This window comes from Setaria italica, chromosome II (assembly GCF_000263155.2).
Source record: "Setaria italica strain Yugu1 chromosome II, Setaria_italica_v2.0, whole genome shotgun sequence".
Classification (NCBI taxonomy): Eukaryota; Viridiplantae; Streptophyta; class Magnoliopsida; order Poales; family Poaceae; genus Setaria; species Setaria italica.
The window spans coordinates 35,144,260-35,159,153 of NC_028451.1; the positions used below are offsets into that span (position 1 = coordinate 35,144,260).

A 14,894-nucleotide genomic window follows, 5' to 3' on the forward strand; every position below is an offset into this window, starting at 1 on the left:
TTATCTAGATCTGGTACGATACCAGCGAACTTATTGGTTCTCGCTGTTTAGCCTCCACTTATGTATGGGTTTTGTAAATAGCCTACGTTTAATACTCCTAATTAATATGTAAACATTGATGTGACACTTGCTTAAAAATAAGCAAAGTAACCAAACGCCCCTAAGCCCCCTACGATACCAGTAGCAGTACAACGTTGTCTGATGCAGCGATGCTCTTCGAGTCTTTTCATCCTTCAGCTCCATATAGACAATTCTGACACCGGAGTGGGACGGCGTGCCGTGCCGTCGCCCGTGATCGAGCAAGCGTCGGTTTCAGTTCATGTGTGCGAGAACGCGAGGGTCTTGAGAGGACGGATCGACCGGTGCGCCACCGTCGCAAGCAAGCGAGGCATTTTTCTAGCGCGAGCTCCGACGTGACGCCGAAGAAGAGGCCCCACCTCGTACACGTACGCCCCTGCGTGTGCACACGAGCCACCGCGGCGCCGTGTACGCACGCGCCGCATGCACGCCGCCCACGTAACAGTGGGGGTACATATAAACAAGTGGTGGCCTTGTGATCGGCGGCCGCTGCCCTTTCACCCTCGCAGTCTCCGGAGAGATTTTAGAGAGGCCGGAGCCGGATCGCCGAGCCGCGGCGGCGACCTGGAGGTAGCGAGCAGACGGCACGGCAGCTAGGGAGGTAGGTGCGCCACCAGTTGCTATCCTACTATCAGGGTCTCGGGGAGTGGATCCAGAAATGAGAATTTTTTGGTGTTTGGGTTCTGCATTTGGTTCTACGGATATGTGGGACGCTGGTACTGGAACAAATAGTTGGGCTGTTTCTTTCATCAGTTCTCGTTTCTTATATTTCCTTTGGGAGTTCCTAGTTTGATGCATAAATGTAGAGCCATCTGCTGTTTCTTTGGATGAGAGTTCACAGCTTCTTTCTAGCAGATGCAAGTCTCTCTTTAGCAAGTTTGAGCAGGAATTTGTTCTTTTCCTCTACATCCTCCAGCTTTCAAAAGATGCCTTTTCTGCAGTTCTTGCCGGTTGGCACCCTTTAAAATAGGGAAGAAATCCTACATTCCTCTCCTACATTCATTGAAGAATCAAGACTGGCCATTTGATCTCGACTCTTGAGAGCTCGGGGTGCTGCGCGCAATCTCAAATTGGACGCGGAATCACAATGTCAGGTAACAACGCGATTCGTCTCAGTAAAGCTGGCATCTTTCCTGCGTTTCCTGGCTGAAGCAGTGGAAGTGACGCGGCGCTCTGCGCTCTGCAGTGAGCCATGCCGACGAGCACGAGATATCGCTGTGCGACCCCAACTCCGAGGACGACCGGCGCCGGCGGAAGATCGGATCGCTGCGGCGGAAGGCCATCCACGCGCTCCGGAAGAAGCGGGGCAGGCGGCGCGTCACCGACTTCCGCTTCCCCGCCGCCATCTCCATCGAGGACGTCCGCGACGCCGAGGAGGAGCGCGCCGTCGCCGCGTTCCGCGACCGCCTAGCCGCGCACGGCCTCCTCCCCTACAAGCACGATGACTACCACATGATGCTGAGGTTCGATTAAAGAGGGGGGAAACCCTCATTTTAGCAATTCCTCATCTGCCATTAGTAAGTTCGTCTTTGTTTGTTGTCATGATCAATGCAGGTTTCTGAAGGCCAGGAAGTTCGATTCCGAGAAGGCAACGCAAATGTGGGCAGAGATGCTGAGATGGAGGAAAGAATTTGGAGCTGACACAATCTTGGAGGTGACCAGAGACTTCAGAGTCACAATTCCACTTCACAAGTTGCCAAACCCCTTTGATTTTTGGTTTGTTCGTGATGGATAATTGGGATAAATACTGTCAGGACTTTGAATTCAACGAGCTCGATGACGTTCTCCGGTACTACCCTCAGGGCTACCACGGCGTCGATCGGGAAGGCCGGCCAGTGTACATCGAGAGGCTCGGCAAGGTTGATCCTAACAAGCTCATGCAGATCACCTCGGTGGACCGGTACATCAAGTACCATGTGCAGGAGTTCGAGAGGGCATTCAGGGAGAAGTTCCCTGCCTGCACATTAGCAGCCAAGAGACACATTGATTCCACTACTACCATATTGGATGTCCATGGTGTGGTATGCTAATGGCGCAGTGACTGAGCCGCAACATTCAGTTTTCATATGTCTATGTTGTCAGTACTGTCAGATTTGTCATCGATTCAGTTTCTTCCTGCTGTTCCAGGGGTTTAAGAATTTCTCAAAAACTGCAAGGGAGCTTGTTCAACGAATGCAGAGAATAGACAGTGACTACTATCCTGAGGTATATTTGCCTTTCAATGTATTTGCTGTGGCATATTGTTTTTTGGTTGAGCAGGCTTTCTAAGTGAAGATAATTTGCAGACACTACATCAGATGTATGTTGTGAATGCTGGCAGTGGATTCAAGCTGATCTGGAATAGTGTTAAAGGATTTCTTGACCCAAAAACTTCTTCCAAGATTCATGTAAGCTCCATAACATTCAAGGTGATTCATGTTTCATGACTATGCATGCTACAGAAAAGGAATTTAGTTACTATTCATCTGTTCAGGTTCTTGGTTCAAACTACCAGAGCAGGCTAATTGAAGTTATTGACTCAAGGTTGGTGCCACCATATTGTGTCTAGCAATATTTGCGTTTAAATTCATAAGACTGCATAGTTGCCCTACCACGTTTTGAAAATCTTTTTGTTTTTGCAGTGAATTGCCAGAGTTTCTTGGTGGTTCATGCACATGTAGTGACAAGGGTGGTTGCCTTGGATCTAACAAAGGGCCATGGAATGATCCTGCCATTTTGAAGGTACTACCACTAAATTGTAAACCATGACTTATATAGGTTCCTGCTTTTTCAATACATTGTTGGGCATGCTCAACATATGAAATGTTTTGGGGACAATATTTTCGTGCGGCGGGAATGATGCTTTGTTTCAAATTTCAAATCCTCACGACGAAATAGTTTGGTCGTCCCAAGACTTACAAAATATGAACTTCTCATTTGTAGCTGATACACAGTATGGAAGGCGGTGGTAGTATGAGAGAAACCAAGCAAATTTCTGATGGGTACGAAAGAAGTGGCTCTTCCCTAAGGGCAGAAAACCTGAAGGCAAGGTTCTGAAATTCCAGTTTCTTAAACCATTATGACCTTTAAAGAGCTTACTACCATCAAGTTCACGATGACACTGATGTTAAGCATATTATTTCCTCTGGTAGCAGGGCATGCTCAGTGACGTATCAAATGCTGAATCTGAGTCAGATGTTGATGATATTGGTTTATCAGTTTCTCAGAAGATTACCGACCACAGTTTGCTTACCCCAGTTCGCGAAGAAGTATGAGTCTTGCTAATTTATGGGATCATTGTTTACCTAGCCAAAATAAGCTTTGTCTTATTTGTCCCCGTTGCTAATCAACGGTACCTTCTGTAAGCTGATTTTGGTATCAAATGTTTTTCTTAGGTTAAGGGATCAGATTCTTCAGCCTCTTGTAGTTCTGATGGTAAGCATCTCCTAGATATGAATCCTGGCTCTCCTCAGGGCACCCAGCAAGTGGAGAGGGTGTCAATTCAATCGATCTGTCAGAAACATTTTTCCACCTTTGGATGGCTACATTGCTTAGGTATCTTTATCTCTTGTTTTCTACTTTGTGATATAAGTTTTGTGCCATCCAAAATACAATTGCTTGTCAATATTGTTTCAGCTTTTCTCTTCACCTTTAGAGCAGTAAAGACTGTCCGTTTGTTTTAAACAAATGTTTCTCAGTATAATTCTTATCTGAATTTGTCATTTCTGCCTACATCCTGTTCATACCATCGCTTTATTCGCTGTTGATTTCTAACTTTGTTTGCAAATTATTGTTCCTCTCATAACTAATTTCAGGGAACATTGCTCTTATTCTTCATGGTACATCTGCTGTAAGGACTTTGGAAGATCTTGCTAGAGGACTGGCCACAGTCTTGATCAGGATATCATCCTTCTTCCACTTTTTCGTCTGTAGACAAGAAAGGATGCTAGAAAATGTCCATTCTTGTGCTGACGCAGAGCAAGCAAAGCCTCAACCTGTAAGAGAAGAGGACATGAGTGCTTCTTTACAACGCCTTGAAAAGCTCGAGTCCCTGTGCAATCATCTAATGAGCAAACCTCCAGATATGCCAAAGGATAAAGAACTTGTACTGTTTCAGGCTTTCGATCGGATAAAATCCCTTGAAGCTGATCTGGAGAGGACTAAAACAGTAAGTTGTTCCCCTGCTAGTTATTCTGCAGAATTATAGGATATGAATGGCATAAATATTAGATGAGTCAAAAATCCATTCCCAGCCAAAACTTCACTGGCATAGCAATCCCCATTGCTTTTCCTTTGTTAATCTTCTAGTTTTCTTTCTGATCCCGCACATAGTGTTGGCAATGATGTCTTTATTGGTACATTAGTGTATGATTGATAGGTCATGCAGCGCATTTGAAATTCATGTGCTTCAGAAGAACGGACATTTTCAGCTTGCTCCATTAGCAAGAAATTTACCATCCCTGACAGGCCCTCAACTTGTTATGCTTTTGCTTCCTTACTTCTAGTGCCTTTTCAGCTTTCTCAACTGATCCTACCATGTGTTCGTTTACCTGAACTTGCGTTACAGTCACCTTGTGCCTGCAGAGAGATTTTATTGAACTCATCAGGCTGCATACCGTGGCTGAGATTTCTCTCATCGGACATAGATGCAGTTACTGCTCTAACTCCTGCTTTGTATCTCATCAGGCGTTGGAGGCTGCCGTGGCAAAGCAAATGGAATTGGAGGACAGTGTGGAAGCTCTGCAGCACCGGTCGGCTAGTGTTGTTAGGGTAATTCACTGATGAACTTAGATCCTAATTTCTTTTAACTTTGTTGGTGCAACTTGCTTGATGAAACTGAACATACCATTCTGATTACTTGCGCAGAGGAGATTGTGCTGTTCATAAAAGTAGGATCATCTTTACGCCGTAAGCTGTCTGGATTAACTGACGAACCTGAAGCTGCCGGCGCCAATTTTTGACTCAGTTCTTCTCAACCCTGTGCGTGAAAGGTGACCCCCGCCATGTAGCTGGCTGGACGCACATGAGATCAATCAGCTTCTGTAGTTGACTAGTTGCTAGCACTAGCCTCATTTTGTTGCTACACTATGATCTCCATGGGGTGTAAGAATGAGCCGAATGACAGAGCTTTTGCCGTGCTACTACCTTCTCTGTAAATGCAGTGCAGCAGTTGACACCATTGGAGTTACAATGAACAAATGAAGCAATAGTCTCTTTTTTAGCATTAGTTCGTTCTGTATAATTGGATATCTATTTCAACAGCAGCAATCTGTTGATTTGTCTAGAGCTAATTCGCTCTGAATCTAGCATTTTTTGTCCTTTTAACTCCTCCAAGTAGAGTCTGAATGGAGTCTATGTAAAATGCTTCAATGAATTATTGCAGCACTAGTGAGATGTTTGCTCTAATTAATTTATACTGTTTTTATTAATGCAGCAGAAGAGGCTACCCGTCAATCCGTCATACAGATTGAGTCTGAAGAAGCACGGCTGCTGCTGGCGATGGAAAAAAGATTCAGGCTTCGCTTTGTGACTTCCAAGTTTCAGTTCATGGCAAGCAGTCTAGACTACTGTCACACCAACATGATCTTTCTTTTTTTGGCAGATCTATATTATAGACGTGTAATCTTCCAATGCCATGTAATCTTGCCACTGTAATCTACTGGCAATAGATTGAAAATTTGAGATGGCGTTCTTTCTTTGTTCATGAAGTAGTTGCTACTGTGGCAGCAAGTGCACTGGTAGCACGCGGACAAGCGCTTGCAGGTTACTATTCAGCGGCGCTCGAGTACTGCATGCAGCGGCGGCAGTAATAACAGCGATCAGCTTTTTGGGTAATAACAACAATTGGGTCAACTGGTTTCGTCATCGTATTGGGTCAGTGCAACCCAAAACCTATAAATAGTCTTGACGGGTAGTTGGGTCAGTCACTGGTTGACCCAATGCCAACCCACTTGCATCGTTAGACACAGCTGTTGGCTGTTGCCGTGCTACCTTCTCTGTTGACGCCAATGGACACAGAAGCTTCTTCGCGAACGTTTCTGACCGTCCAAACCACTGTCTATTTTTGAAACCTTGCATGCCCATTTGGAGCGGACACGGCCCGCGCGCGCCTCCGCATCTTCCTCCCTCCGCCTCCCTGCGCGTCCGTGTCGGTTAACCCCCTCCTCGCGCCCTCCGGGCCCATCGCCACACCTTCCTCCGCTTCTCCCTCCCTTGCTTTCTCTTCCACGGACGGGCACGCCGGAGGAGGAGGAGAAGGGCCGTCGATCCAATCGGGAGGAGGCGTGGCCAGATCGAGATGGGTCTCCGCAGGGGCGTCGCGCTGCGCGCGGCCGTGCTCGCCGCCGTCCTCGGCTTCGCGGCCGCCGGGTTCATCTCGAGTCAGTCGCATTCCCGTTACGGCGGCGCCGCCGATCTGGTCCTGGGTTCGTGACTGATCTATACTAACAATGCCCCCCGGCGTCTCGCCGTGGATGCAGGTGACGCGCTGCTGGAGCACGGGCGCGACGCCACCGGCCGGAGCCTGCTGCAGGCAAAGAAAGGTGAGAGGGGACATGCATTGCGTCTCTCCGGCGGCTCTGTTCTCGATCCGTGCCGGCCGGCCGTCTGACCTGGCTTCTGCTGCGAATGGTTGCTCCCCGATTGCAGATTGCCCGGTGAGCTTCGAGGGCGCCAACTACACGATCATCACGAGCCGGTGCAAGGGCCCGCTGTACCAGCCGGCGCTGTGCTGCGGGGCGCTCAAGGACTTCGCGTGCCCCTACTCCACCTACATCAACGACGTCACCACCACCTGCGCCGCCACCATGTTCAGCTACATCAACCTCTACGGCAAGTACCCGCCGGGCCTCTTCGCCAACACCTGCCACGAGGGCGACAAGGGCCTTTCGTGCCCCGAGGACACCCCGCAGGTGCAGCCCGGCCAGAAGCCCTCCGGTGCGGCGGCCGCCGTCGCCGGCGCCGCGCCGGCGGCGGCTGCAGCCCTGGCGGCCGCGCTGGCCGTGTCGTTGTTGGTGTCCTGCTGAGACCCAGGGTGGCGGCTGTGGGCATCAGGGCAGGGAGCCTGTGACCGTGTGTAACCGACCGTGTTCCTGACCGCTTGCTGGTGCAGCATGAATGGTTTTGCAGTTTATATGCCTGCATGATGTGTACTTGAATTCTGAAAATGGACGCGCTGGTATCAGGATTTGTTGAAATGTAGAGCACGCGCTGTTGTCAAGGGTGAAGATTTTGTAACAGTCTCTGAATTTACTTTTACTGGTTGTTCTGATTAGGCTCAATTTGAGTGCAGTCCCTTCTGAAGAACGGCTGCCACTTTACGAATTTACCTAGTCTCTATTTGCTTTTTGTCAAATAGATTAGGATTAGTTCTTTTCGCTGAGTTTTTCCAGCTTTTGCAAATGGTAGTAGGCCTGAGTAGCCACTAGTTTATACCGTACATCTGTACAGTACATTGAACTTTCTACTTGCCCTGAAGTTCTGAACAAGCTCAGCCAAATAAACTGCAGCGCTGCACAAATGCACAGCCCACTGCATTCAACCCGTTCCCGACTCCCTGGCCACCCAAGTAGCTCACCAAATGCAACGACAGTGACATCAGCTACCGGAGAAAAGGAGTTTCTGGCTCGGATACCTTATCCGGCGCCCTCCAATGGGCACACGCCATGGCCACGCCACCAAATCCTCCTGCTCTCGGCTCTCCACCACTAACCTCGCATTCCCGCGCCCCCACCATATCTGCCAAGTCAGCACCCCGCTATATACCATTATACCCAACTCCATTAACCAAGCAGCACGTTAGATCAAGGACACCGAGACGAGCCCCAGAGCCCTTCCCCAAGAGCCAGCAGCAGCGAGCCATGGCCACCTCGACCGCCGCCGTGCTGTCCCCGCCGTCCGTCGCCGGGCTCCGCCTGGCGCCGTCGCCCAGGGCGCGCGTGTCGTTCCGGGCCACGCCGGCGCGGCGGTCCGTGGCGGCGCGGGCGGAGCTGAGCCCGTCGCTGGTGATCAGCCTCAGCACCGGCGTGTCGCTCTTCCTGGGCCGCTTCGTCTTCTTCAACTTCCAGCGGGAGAACGTGGCGAAGCAGGTCCCCGAGCAGAACGGCAAGACGCACTTCGACGCCGGCGACGAGCGGGCCAAGGAGTACGCCGGCCTGCTCAAGTCCAACGACCCCGTGGGGTTCAACCTCGTCGACGTCCTCGCCTGGGGCTCGCTCGGCCACATCGTCGCCTACTACATCCTCGCCACCTCCAGCAACGGATACGACCCCAACTTCTTCTGAGCGACGGGCGCGTTCGTTCTTGCTGTAATCTGCTCGGCGTGTTGGTGTTACTGCGTTGTATCTGATGCCGGAAAGATTGGTTAATTTGGACAAGTAGTGCTACTGCGTGTGTATATTGCCGCATGAATTTGGTCTTCATCTATGTCTATCTCTGTGTATTAAGCTACTTTTCGCTTTCGGTTATGAGTACATTCTGATTATGGCAGCCAGGCATGACTTGCGAGCAACACGAGCCATGGGGAAGAGCAAAAGTAGCATTTCCATAGTCCAGAAAAACCAAAAGAATCCAGATAAAACCAAAAGAGATTTGCAATTAAGTACTAGTAGCAAGATGGGAGTATATGTATATGTATATGTTAATGACTAGTACATACAATATAACAATAGTGGAAAGTGGTTAAGGGGGTCTGTGCCCAATAAATTACGGATTTACAGTAGATAATTCTTCAGGACTGTCTATGTTATGTTTCTCTTTCAGGATTGCCACAGGAGGTGTATTTGTTTTCAGTACGGCATGTACCCCATGTGTTTTTAACTTGAGTCATTCGCAGCATGTGGTGTATCGCATAGCACAGTTATATTGTGCAACTACATGAGTTGAAAAAAAAAACACATAAAACAGAAACAGTATGGTACATGTTCAGCATGAACATCATGCCAGCCATGGCAAAGCTTCACACGTAGCATTTCCAGAACCCAAAAGTACAGTAAATTCATAAAGTGATTACTAGCAAAATCGAGTTGATGTTACAAAAACGAAAAATTGTAAGGCGATTGATGCCTAATAAATTACAGTAAACAATATTTTAACAATGTCTACACAAAGACTGACTGGCCGAATTTTCTAACCTCAAGTAGGTACAATCTCCGGAGAAGAGGGCAGAAAGCGAACGAGGAGGGTCCCCATGGCGATGCACAGCAGCACGAACTGGATGGAGCAGAACAAGGAGGCTCTGCTTGCTCTGGCCTGCAGCTTCAAGACTTCTGAAGTCTCAGAGAGCTCCTTGCACTGTGACTCTAGTTTATCCACCATCTCCTCGAGCATCATCGCCCTGTTCTCTGTGTGCCGCAGCTTAGTTTCTAAGGATTCGTAATCCCCCGTCAGGGATTTCTGAGCCTCGTAAAGAGCAAATTGATCCTTGGTCAGGGGCATCCAATCCTGTGAAGCTCTTGTAAGGATAAAGCATTGAATCTCTGTCTCCATCTTCTCCAAGAACAGTTGGTCTACATCAGACTGCAGAGACAACAGATCGTTGTTACATGGCGCAGTATCCTGTGGTTGTTTCTGGCTAAGTGCACCCAGTTCAAGTATTTTTGAATCCTGCTCGTTGATGAGCATGGTTGCTTCTTCCAGTTTGGACTCAAGTACCTTTATCATCTCACTTAGTTCTTCTACAGATTCGTCAGGATGGGGTGAGCTGCTCCATTCTGTTTCACTGTGGTGAGTTGTGGAATTTTCATCAGATTCTTTCCTGATCTCCACAAACTTTTGGATCTCTGCAATATAGCAGCAATTTGTTATTGGAAAAACACTCAGCTGGGGCAAAGAAGATTTTCTTAGGAGAAAAAAAACAAGCTTTTGTACGAGAATAAAAGGAAGATTTAAGCAGGTCATCAAAAATATACTTATGGATTATACCGTGGCGTGATTACTGCTATGGTTAGCTAGCAGCTTTTTTTTAAAAAAAATAAAAGGTTAGCTAGCATACACAAATTAGATTTCTCAGAACGCACAATAAGCATGAGTTCTTGCTCTGTTTATGAGACCTGCCCATGTGTGCACAGGTGATTAGTTATAAAGGCTTCTACAATAGCTAAACAGAAAAATTGCTAGCTGAAGATAATAAATACTCCACTTCTCAAAAGTAGGAGATGAAGCAAGTCAGTTATTCAGCTTCCGCTGAAAATTCTAAAGCGAACAGTATGTCACAGCACAAGTAAATTAAAGAGAGGTGTCTCACAAATCGAGCAGGTCAACAATTGTGGCAGTTAATTATAACATAGCCATTGAATGAAGTGGTTGATAATTTCACTAATTAACTGCTTGCTGCCTGTCATATGTCGAAATAGCAAAAAGTCTGCATTTGCTTTTGAATAAAGCATGATTCACCTTGGACCAATTCATCTTACATACAGAAAAAAAAAACAGCAAACAAGGACCGTTTGGCAGGATGAAATTTAACTTACTTCCTACACCTGGTATGACAAACTATTCTGCTAAAGCAAATTCATTCAAACAGTACTGAATTATTGAATTAACCACTGCTAGGTATGAAAGAAGCATAGAGTGACGTGAACTTCGTCTAAAGATTATCCTCGGCAGGCACTATTCCTTTATTCGTTGTCCCTTCAATCAATGATTGATTAAGTACAACAATTACTCATTTCATACCAGCAGATAGAGTAGGCCACATTACGAACCTGAACTAATGAATCTCAAAATGCAAGCACAAAACAAATGAAGCTTAAAGTAAATTGAAGATGCAGAACTTAACCCCTAACTTAATTGAAAAATGGACTTCTTGTCCGCCCAAAAGTACTAACGAACCATGATGACAATTACATCTTTCATTAAGCATATCAAACAACAATTAATTCATCTCTTCAAAGTTACAAGAAATTCTACAGAAAGCAGAGTTCCAATACGATTTAATTAGCTCTAAAAGGCAAGCTTTGAAGTAATATCAAGTTCAAAAGTTAAGATGGTAGAGAGAAATCTGACAATACCGTTCTCAAGTGCTTCCTGTGCTGACTGAAGCAATGCAATCGACTCAATATATGGATCAAGACCTGAATGAGTCCCTCCATTCTCGAACTTGCCGACACTCGCTTCATCAAAGATATGATTGTTGGCATCGGAATCACAGTTGCCCAATCTCCCAACTACACTCCCGTTCTCCTTGTAGAAACCTCCGGTGGTATACCTCACCTCCTCACTTGGAGCCTCGTCGTCACTCTGATGGTCATCAGGGAACAGAACCTTGTGAACACCGTTGCTGGTGATCCCGGCGCTGGATCGCCGCGCATGAGCAGCATTAGAGCTGCGAAGGTTGGACTCAACACTGGAGCGCGAATTCTCTGCTTCCACAGGAGAGGCAGCAGCGCGCGCACTGGCGCCTCGCCCGCGCGCAGCGCGGAGGTTCTTGCCATGAGCAGCGCCGCCGGGGGCTCGGGATCGTGGCCTGTCGCGGTCCCGGCCGAAGCCGCCGGACGAGAAGTCATGGCGCGGCGCGCTGGCGGCAGTAGAGAACTTGCTGGTCCGGTCGTCGCTGTTGTCCGAGTCGGCGCCGCCCGCGCCCAGCGAGAACCCGGCGGTGGCGATCAGGTGGCCGAGATTCGGGTCGAGCCTAGTCGGCGCCGGCGGCGGGGACGCCACCAGCGGCACGAAGCTGGACTCCACGGACGCGACCGAGCTCTCCACCTCCTCGACGGCCGCGTCCTCCTTCCCCTTGGGCGCGTCGGCGGTGGGGAAGAGACGGCGCTTGTGGAGCTGCGCCGCCAAGTCCTCAGCCGCGTTCGCGCCAGCACCTACGCCGGCCCCCACAGCCCCGGGGCTCGCCGGGGACCCCTCGTGGTGCTGCTGCTCGCGCGGGATACGGCGCCACCGGCGGAGCCCGCGGCCCTTGGTGACTGGTTCGGACGGCCGCGTCTCCGGCTCCGGCTCCGGCTCCGGCGCCGGGGCCGGCGACTCGCCCACCGACTCGCCGACGCTGTTGGCGCCGGAATCCATGCCGCCCGCCGCCGGAATTGGCGCCAGAGGCCGCGGCTTCAGAAGCCGGATTGGATCAGGTGCCGTATCGGAGGGCTGGAGGCACGAGCCCTCGGGATCGGTGGCAGCCTGTGGTGGGGGCTCTCGGGATCGGAATTCTCCGGCCCGGGGCTTGGAGCTGGGAGATCCAGGGAGTGGAAGGCGAGAGGAAACAGAGAGTATCGGTAAACAAACCGGAAAAGATTGATTTTTTTCGTTCCCCACTTCTTATCGTCGCGGCGTTAGCTGTACGTGGCCAGAATTTTTACGTGGGACCCGCGTCCTAGCTGGCGGGCCCTACAAAGTACACTAGCCCGCGTCATGTCAGAGAGTGAGTCCGGGTCGCGCTGGCCGCCCGCCGGCGCGACGCCTGTTGCCCCATTTGGGCCTCTCGATGAAGTAGTTGACCCCAGCGCCGCTTAGCTCATTTCGGGCCCAACTACAGACACTCATTGACGGCCCAGGAGGAGCAAAGGGTATTGTGCAATTTGTGCTACGCGACCCCATTCGGTCTCCCTAAAAAGACTGGAAGAAGAGGCAGGCCGGCATGCGACACCGGACGGACACCAGCGTCGCCGGCATGGCGCCCGCCGGCCAACCGGCTGAACAAAGATTATACGAATAGATTGAACACGATGAGAGTGAGACACACAAGCGCATTCGCGGTTTATTTCGCTCGCGGTCAGTTCGTTATTTTTACAAAATCCAAACAATGGACATTATTTTCCAGTGAAGAACTGCAGACCAGAGCGGTTTCGGGGCGGGCACAGGACGCCGGTGATTCAGGCGACGCGGCGGCACAGCATGAGCCCGTCGGCGATGGCGAGCTGGCAGATGTGGACGCGGCTGTCGGTGGCGATGGCGGCGTTGAACTCCCTGGTGGCGGCGGCGAGCGGCTCGTCGGGGGTTGCGGCCACCGAGCCGCCCCACAGCGTGTTGTCGTAGGCGATGAGGCCCCCGACCCTGACCAGCTGCAGCAGCCGCTCGTGGTAGTTGAGGAAGTTCACCTTGTCCGCGTCCACGAACGCGAAGTCGAACGCGCCCTTGTTCCCCTCCTGCAAAGCCCAAAATCAGACGCAGCGGCATCATCTCATCTCCGCGCTGCAAGAACACTTGCACAGAGATCGCGTTCTGCGCGCAGGGAGACGAAGAGGGACCTCATCTTAGTATCTCACCTCGGCGACCATCTGGTCCAGCACCGGCAGCGCGAGCCCGACGCGGAAATCGATCTTGTGCGCCACGCCGGCCTTCTCGATCACCGGCGATCCGACCCGGTCGTAGCTCTCGCGGGTGACGTCGATGGCCACGATCTGCTCACCGAGCACGGAGATTGATCAGCGACAGGCAAGGCCCATGCTGTGGGCGCAGGCTTGCAAACCAACCTTGCCGTCGTCCGGGAGCGCGAGGGCGGTGGCGAGCAGCGAGTACCCGGTGAACACGCCGACCTCGATGGCGTTCCTGGCGCCCAGCATCTCGAGCAGGAGCCCGAACAGCTGCACCTCGTCCGGCGACGCCGCCATGACAGCCCTGCAGCGCGTCTCAGCGCGCGGGGACAAACATCAAACACCTACCGTGCAAGAAGCGCTCACACACCAACGCTGCAACGCAGGCACTGAATGAGCGGGTCGCGAATCCGAGGACGGCGTGACTCACATGGGGTGGGAGGCGGTGGCGACGCGGAGCTCCCGCAGGAAGTCGGGCTCCCGAGGGAACACGGTGGATTCCAGAATGTACTAGAAGGAGGAGGTGAGATCGGAGGCGTTAGTCTCGCCGTGGAGTGAAGGATCGATGCTGGCGATTCGGATGGATCAACTACCTGGTACAGCGGCTCGCTCTTGAGGAGGGTCTTGCTGTGGAGGCTGGCCGACCCGGCGGCCGCCTTGCCGCCTTCTCCGGCGCCGGTGGCGGGCATCCTATGACGACTGCTTTTGCTCGCCGGCGATGTTGTCGCTAGCGGCAGCCCGTTGGCTCTTTTTGCAACAAGGGGATTCCCTTGAGTAGGTGGCCTAAAGAGGGTGTTTGTATACGAGATGCTAAAATTTAGCAGTATCATATTGGATGTTCGGATATTAATTAGAAGGACTAAACATGAGCTAATTATAACTAATTGCACAGATGGAGTCTAATTCGCAAGATGAATCTATTAAGGCTAATTAATACATCATTAGCAAATGGTTACTGTAGCACCACATTGTCAAATCATAGACTAATAGGTTCAATAAATTCATCTCGTGAATTAGACTCCATCTGTGCAATTAATTTTGTAATTAGACTATATTTAATACTCCTAATAAGTATTCAAAAATCCGACGTAACAGGTGCTAAAGTTTAGCGAAGGGTACCAAACACCCCTAAGTATTGGTATGTGACGCCACATGTAGAAAACTGAAAGTGACGCGGTAGCGGCAGCGGCAGGAATCCACTAATATACGAGGCAACGCCCGGGGGGGGGGGGGGCCGGGGGGGGGGGAGGAAATGACACTAAAAGTAAAACATGTAAAAAATAAGGAAACTACATGGAACATATGTCAGGTTTTAAAAGTGAGTAATGTACACAGAGCTACAAGAAGAATAATACAACACCAGGAATTACTGCATATATATGTGCATAGATATTGTGTGTGTATTTGTAACATGACAATTCAATTTTAATATTTGGCACATACCTCTGTGCCATCCTGGGCAAGGAAATAATCGGTTAATCGCCTAGAATTATCAGCTGCACTATTCTTTTCCTTTGAAGAGCGGTGAGAGGACCGAAACTTCTTCTACGCGATCTACACCCCGTGCGATCATCAGCAGCATTC

At 50.1% G+C, this 14,894-nt stretch overlaps 5 protein-coding genes across 9 annotated transcripts; 3 read left to right on the forward strand and 2 right to left on the reverse strand.

Annotated features, from left to right (window-relative positions):
- Nucleotides 1–520: 520 nt before the first annotated feature.
- On the forward strand, nucleotides 521–5,741 carry LOC101779138 (phosphatidylinositol/phosphatidylcholine transfer protein SFH6). 5 transcript variants are annotated; one of them, XR_002676261.1, is made up of 16 exons: nucleotides 521–679; nucleotides 1,020–1,172; nucleotides 1,265–1,541; nucleotides 1,597–1,732; nucleotides 1,833–2,099; nucleotides 2,206–2,283; nucleotides 2,364–2,465; nucleotides 2,552–2,601; nucleotides 2,700–2,799; nucleotides 3,001–3,102; nucleotides 3,213–3,326; nucleotides 3,453–3,612; nucleotides 3,873–4,225; nucleotides 4,744–4,827; nucleotides 4,924–5,048; nucleotides 5,492–5,741. XR_002676261.1 is itself a non-coding variant. In XM_022823920.1 (15 exons), the coding sequence occupies exons 2-15, from the start codon at nucleotides 1,166–1,168 to the stop codon at nucleotides 4,942–4,944; spliced, it is 1,851 nt and encodes a 616-aa protein (XP_022679655.1). In that variant the 5' UTR covers nucleotides 521–679; nucleotides 1,020–1,165; the 3' UTR covers nucleotides 4,945–5,445. The 5 variants fall into 5 exon arrangements, 2 of the variants coding, with proteins under 2 accessions (XP_022679655.1, XP_004957140.1); XR_002676263.1 differs by having other exon boundaries at nucleotides 5,495–5,741; XR_002676262.1 differs by having other exon boundaries at nucleotides 4,924–5,037.
- A 154-nt stretch (nucleotides 5,742–5,895) lies between these two features.
- Nucleotides 5,896–7,283, forward strand: LOC101763339 (GPI-anchored protein LLG1). The gene is made up of 3 exons (XM_012843888.2): nucleotides 5,896–6,437; nucleotides 6,537–6,599; nucleotides 6,706–7,283. Exons 1-3 carry the CDS (start codon nucleotides 6,356–6,358, stop codon nucleotides 7,080–7,082), a joined length of 522 nt encoding a protein of 173 aa, XP_012699342.1. The 5' UTR covers nucleotides 5,896–6,355; the 3' UTR covers nucleotides 7,083–7,283.
- A 551-nt stretch (nucleotides 7,284–7,834) lies between these two features.
- On the forward strand, nucleotides 7,835–8,544 carry LOC101779542 (photosystem I reaction center subunit V, chloroplastic). The gene has a single exon (XM_004957084.4). It carries the CDS (start codon nucleotides 7,917–7,919, stop codon nucleotides 8,337–8,339), a length of 423 nt encoding a protein of 140 aa, XP_004957141.2. The 5' UTR covers nucleotides 7,835–7,916; the 3' UTR covers nucleotides 8,340–8,544.
- Nucleotides 8,545–9,003: 459 nt separating this feature from the next.
- On the reverse strand, nucleotides 9,004–12,295 carry LOC101779931 (WPP domain-interacting protein 2). Its single transcript, XM_004957085.3, has 2 exons — nucleotides 11,067–12,295; nucleotides 9,004–9,836 (listed from the first exon to the last, which is right to left on the reverse strand). Exons 1-2 carry the CDS (start codon nucleotides 12,067–12,069, stop codon nucleotides 9,190–9,192), a joined length of 1,650 nt encoding a protein of 549 aa, XP_004957142.1. The 5' UTR covers nucleotides 12,070–12,295; the 3' UTR covers nucleotides 9,004–9,189.
- A 434-nt stretch (nucleotides 12,296–12,729) lies between these two features.
- On the reverse strand, nucleotides 12,730–14,093 carry LOC101780609 (caffeoyl-CoA O-methyltransferase). The gene is made up of 5 exons (XM_004957087.3): nucleotides 13,904–14,093; nucleotides 13,741–13,820; nucleotides 13,470–13,614; nucleotides 13,263–13,397; nucleotides 12,730–13,142 (listed from the first exon to the last, which is right to left on the reverse strand). Exons 1-5 carry the CDS (start codon nucleotides 13,997–13,999, stop codon nucleotides 12,870–12,872), a joined length of 729 nt encoding a protein of 242 aa, XP_004957144.1. The 5' UTR covers nucleotides 14,000–14,093; the 3' UTR covers nucleotides 12,730–12,869.
- Nucleotides 14,094–14,894: the final 801 nt, after the last annotated feature.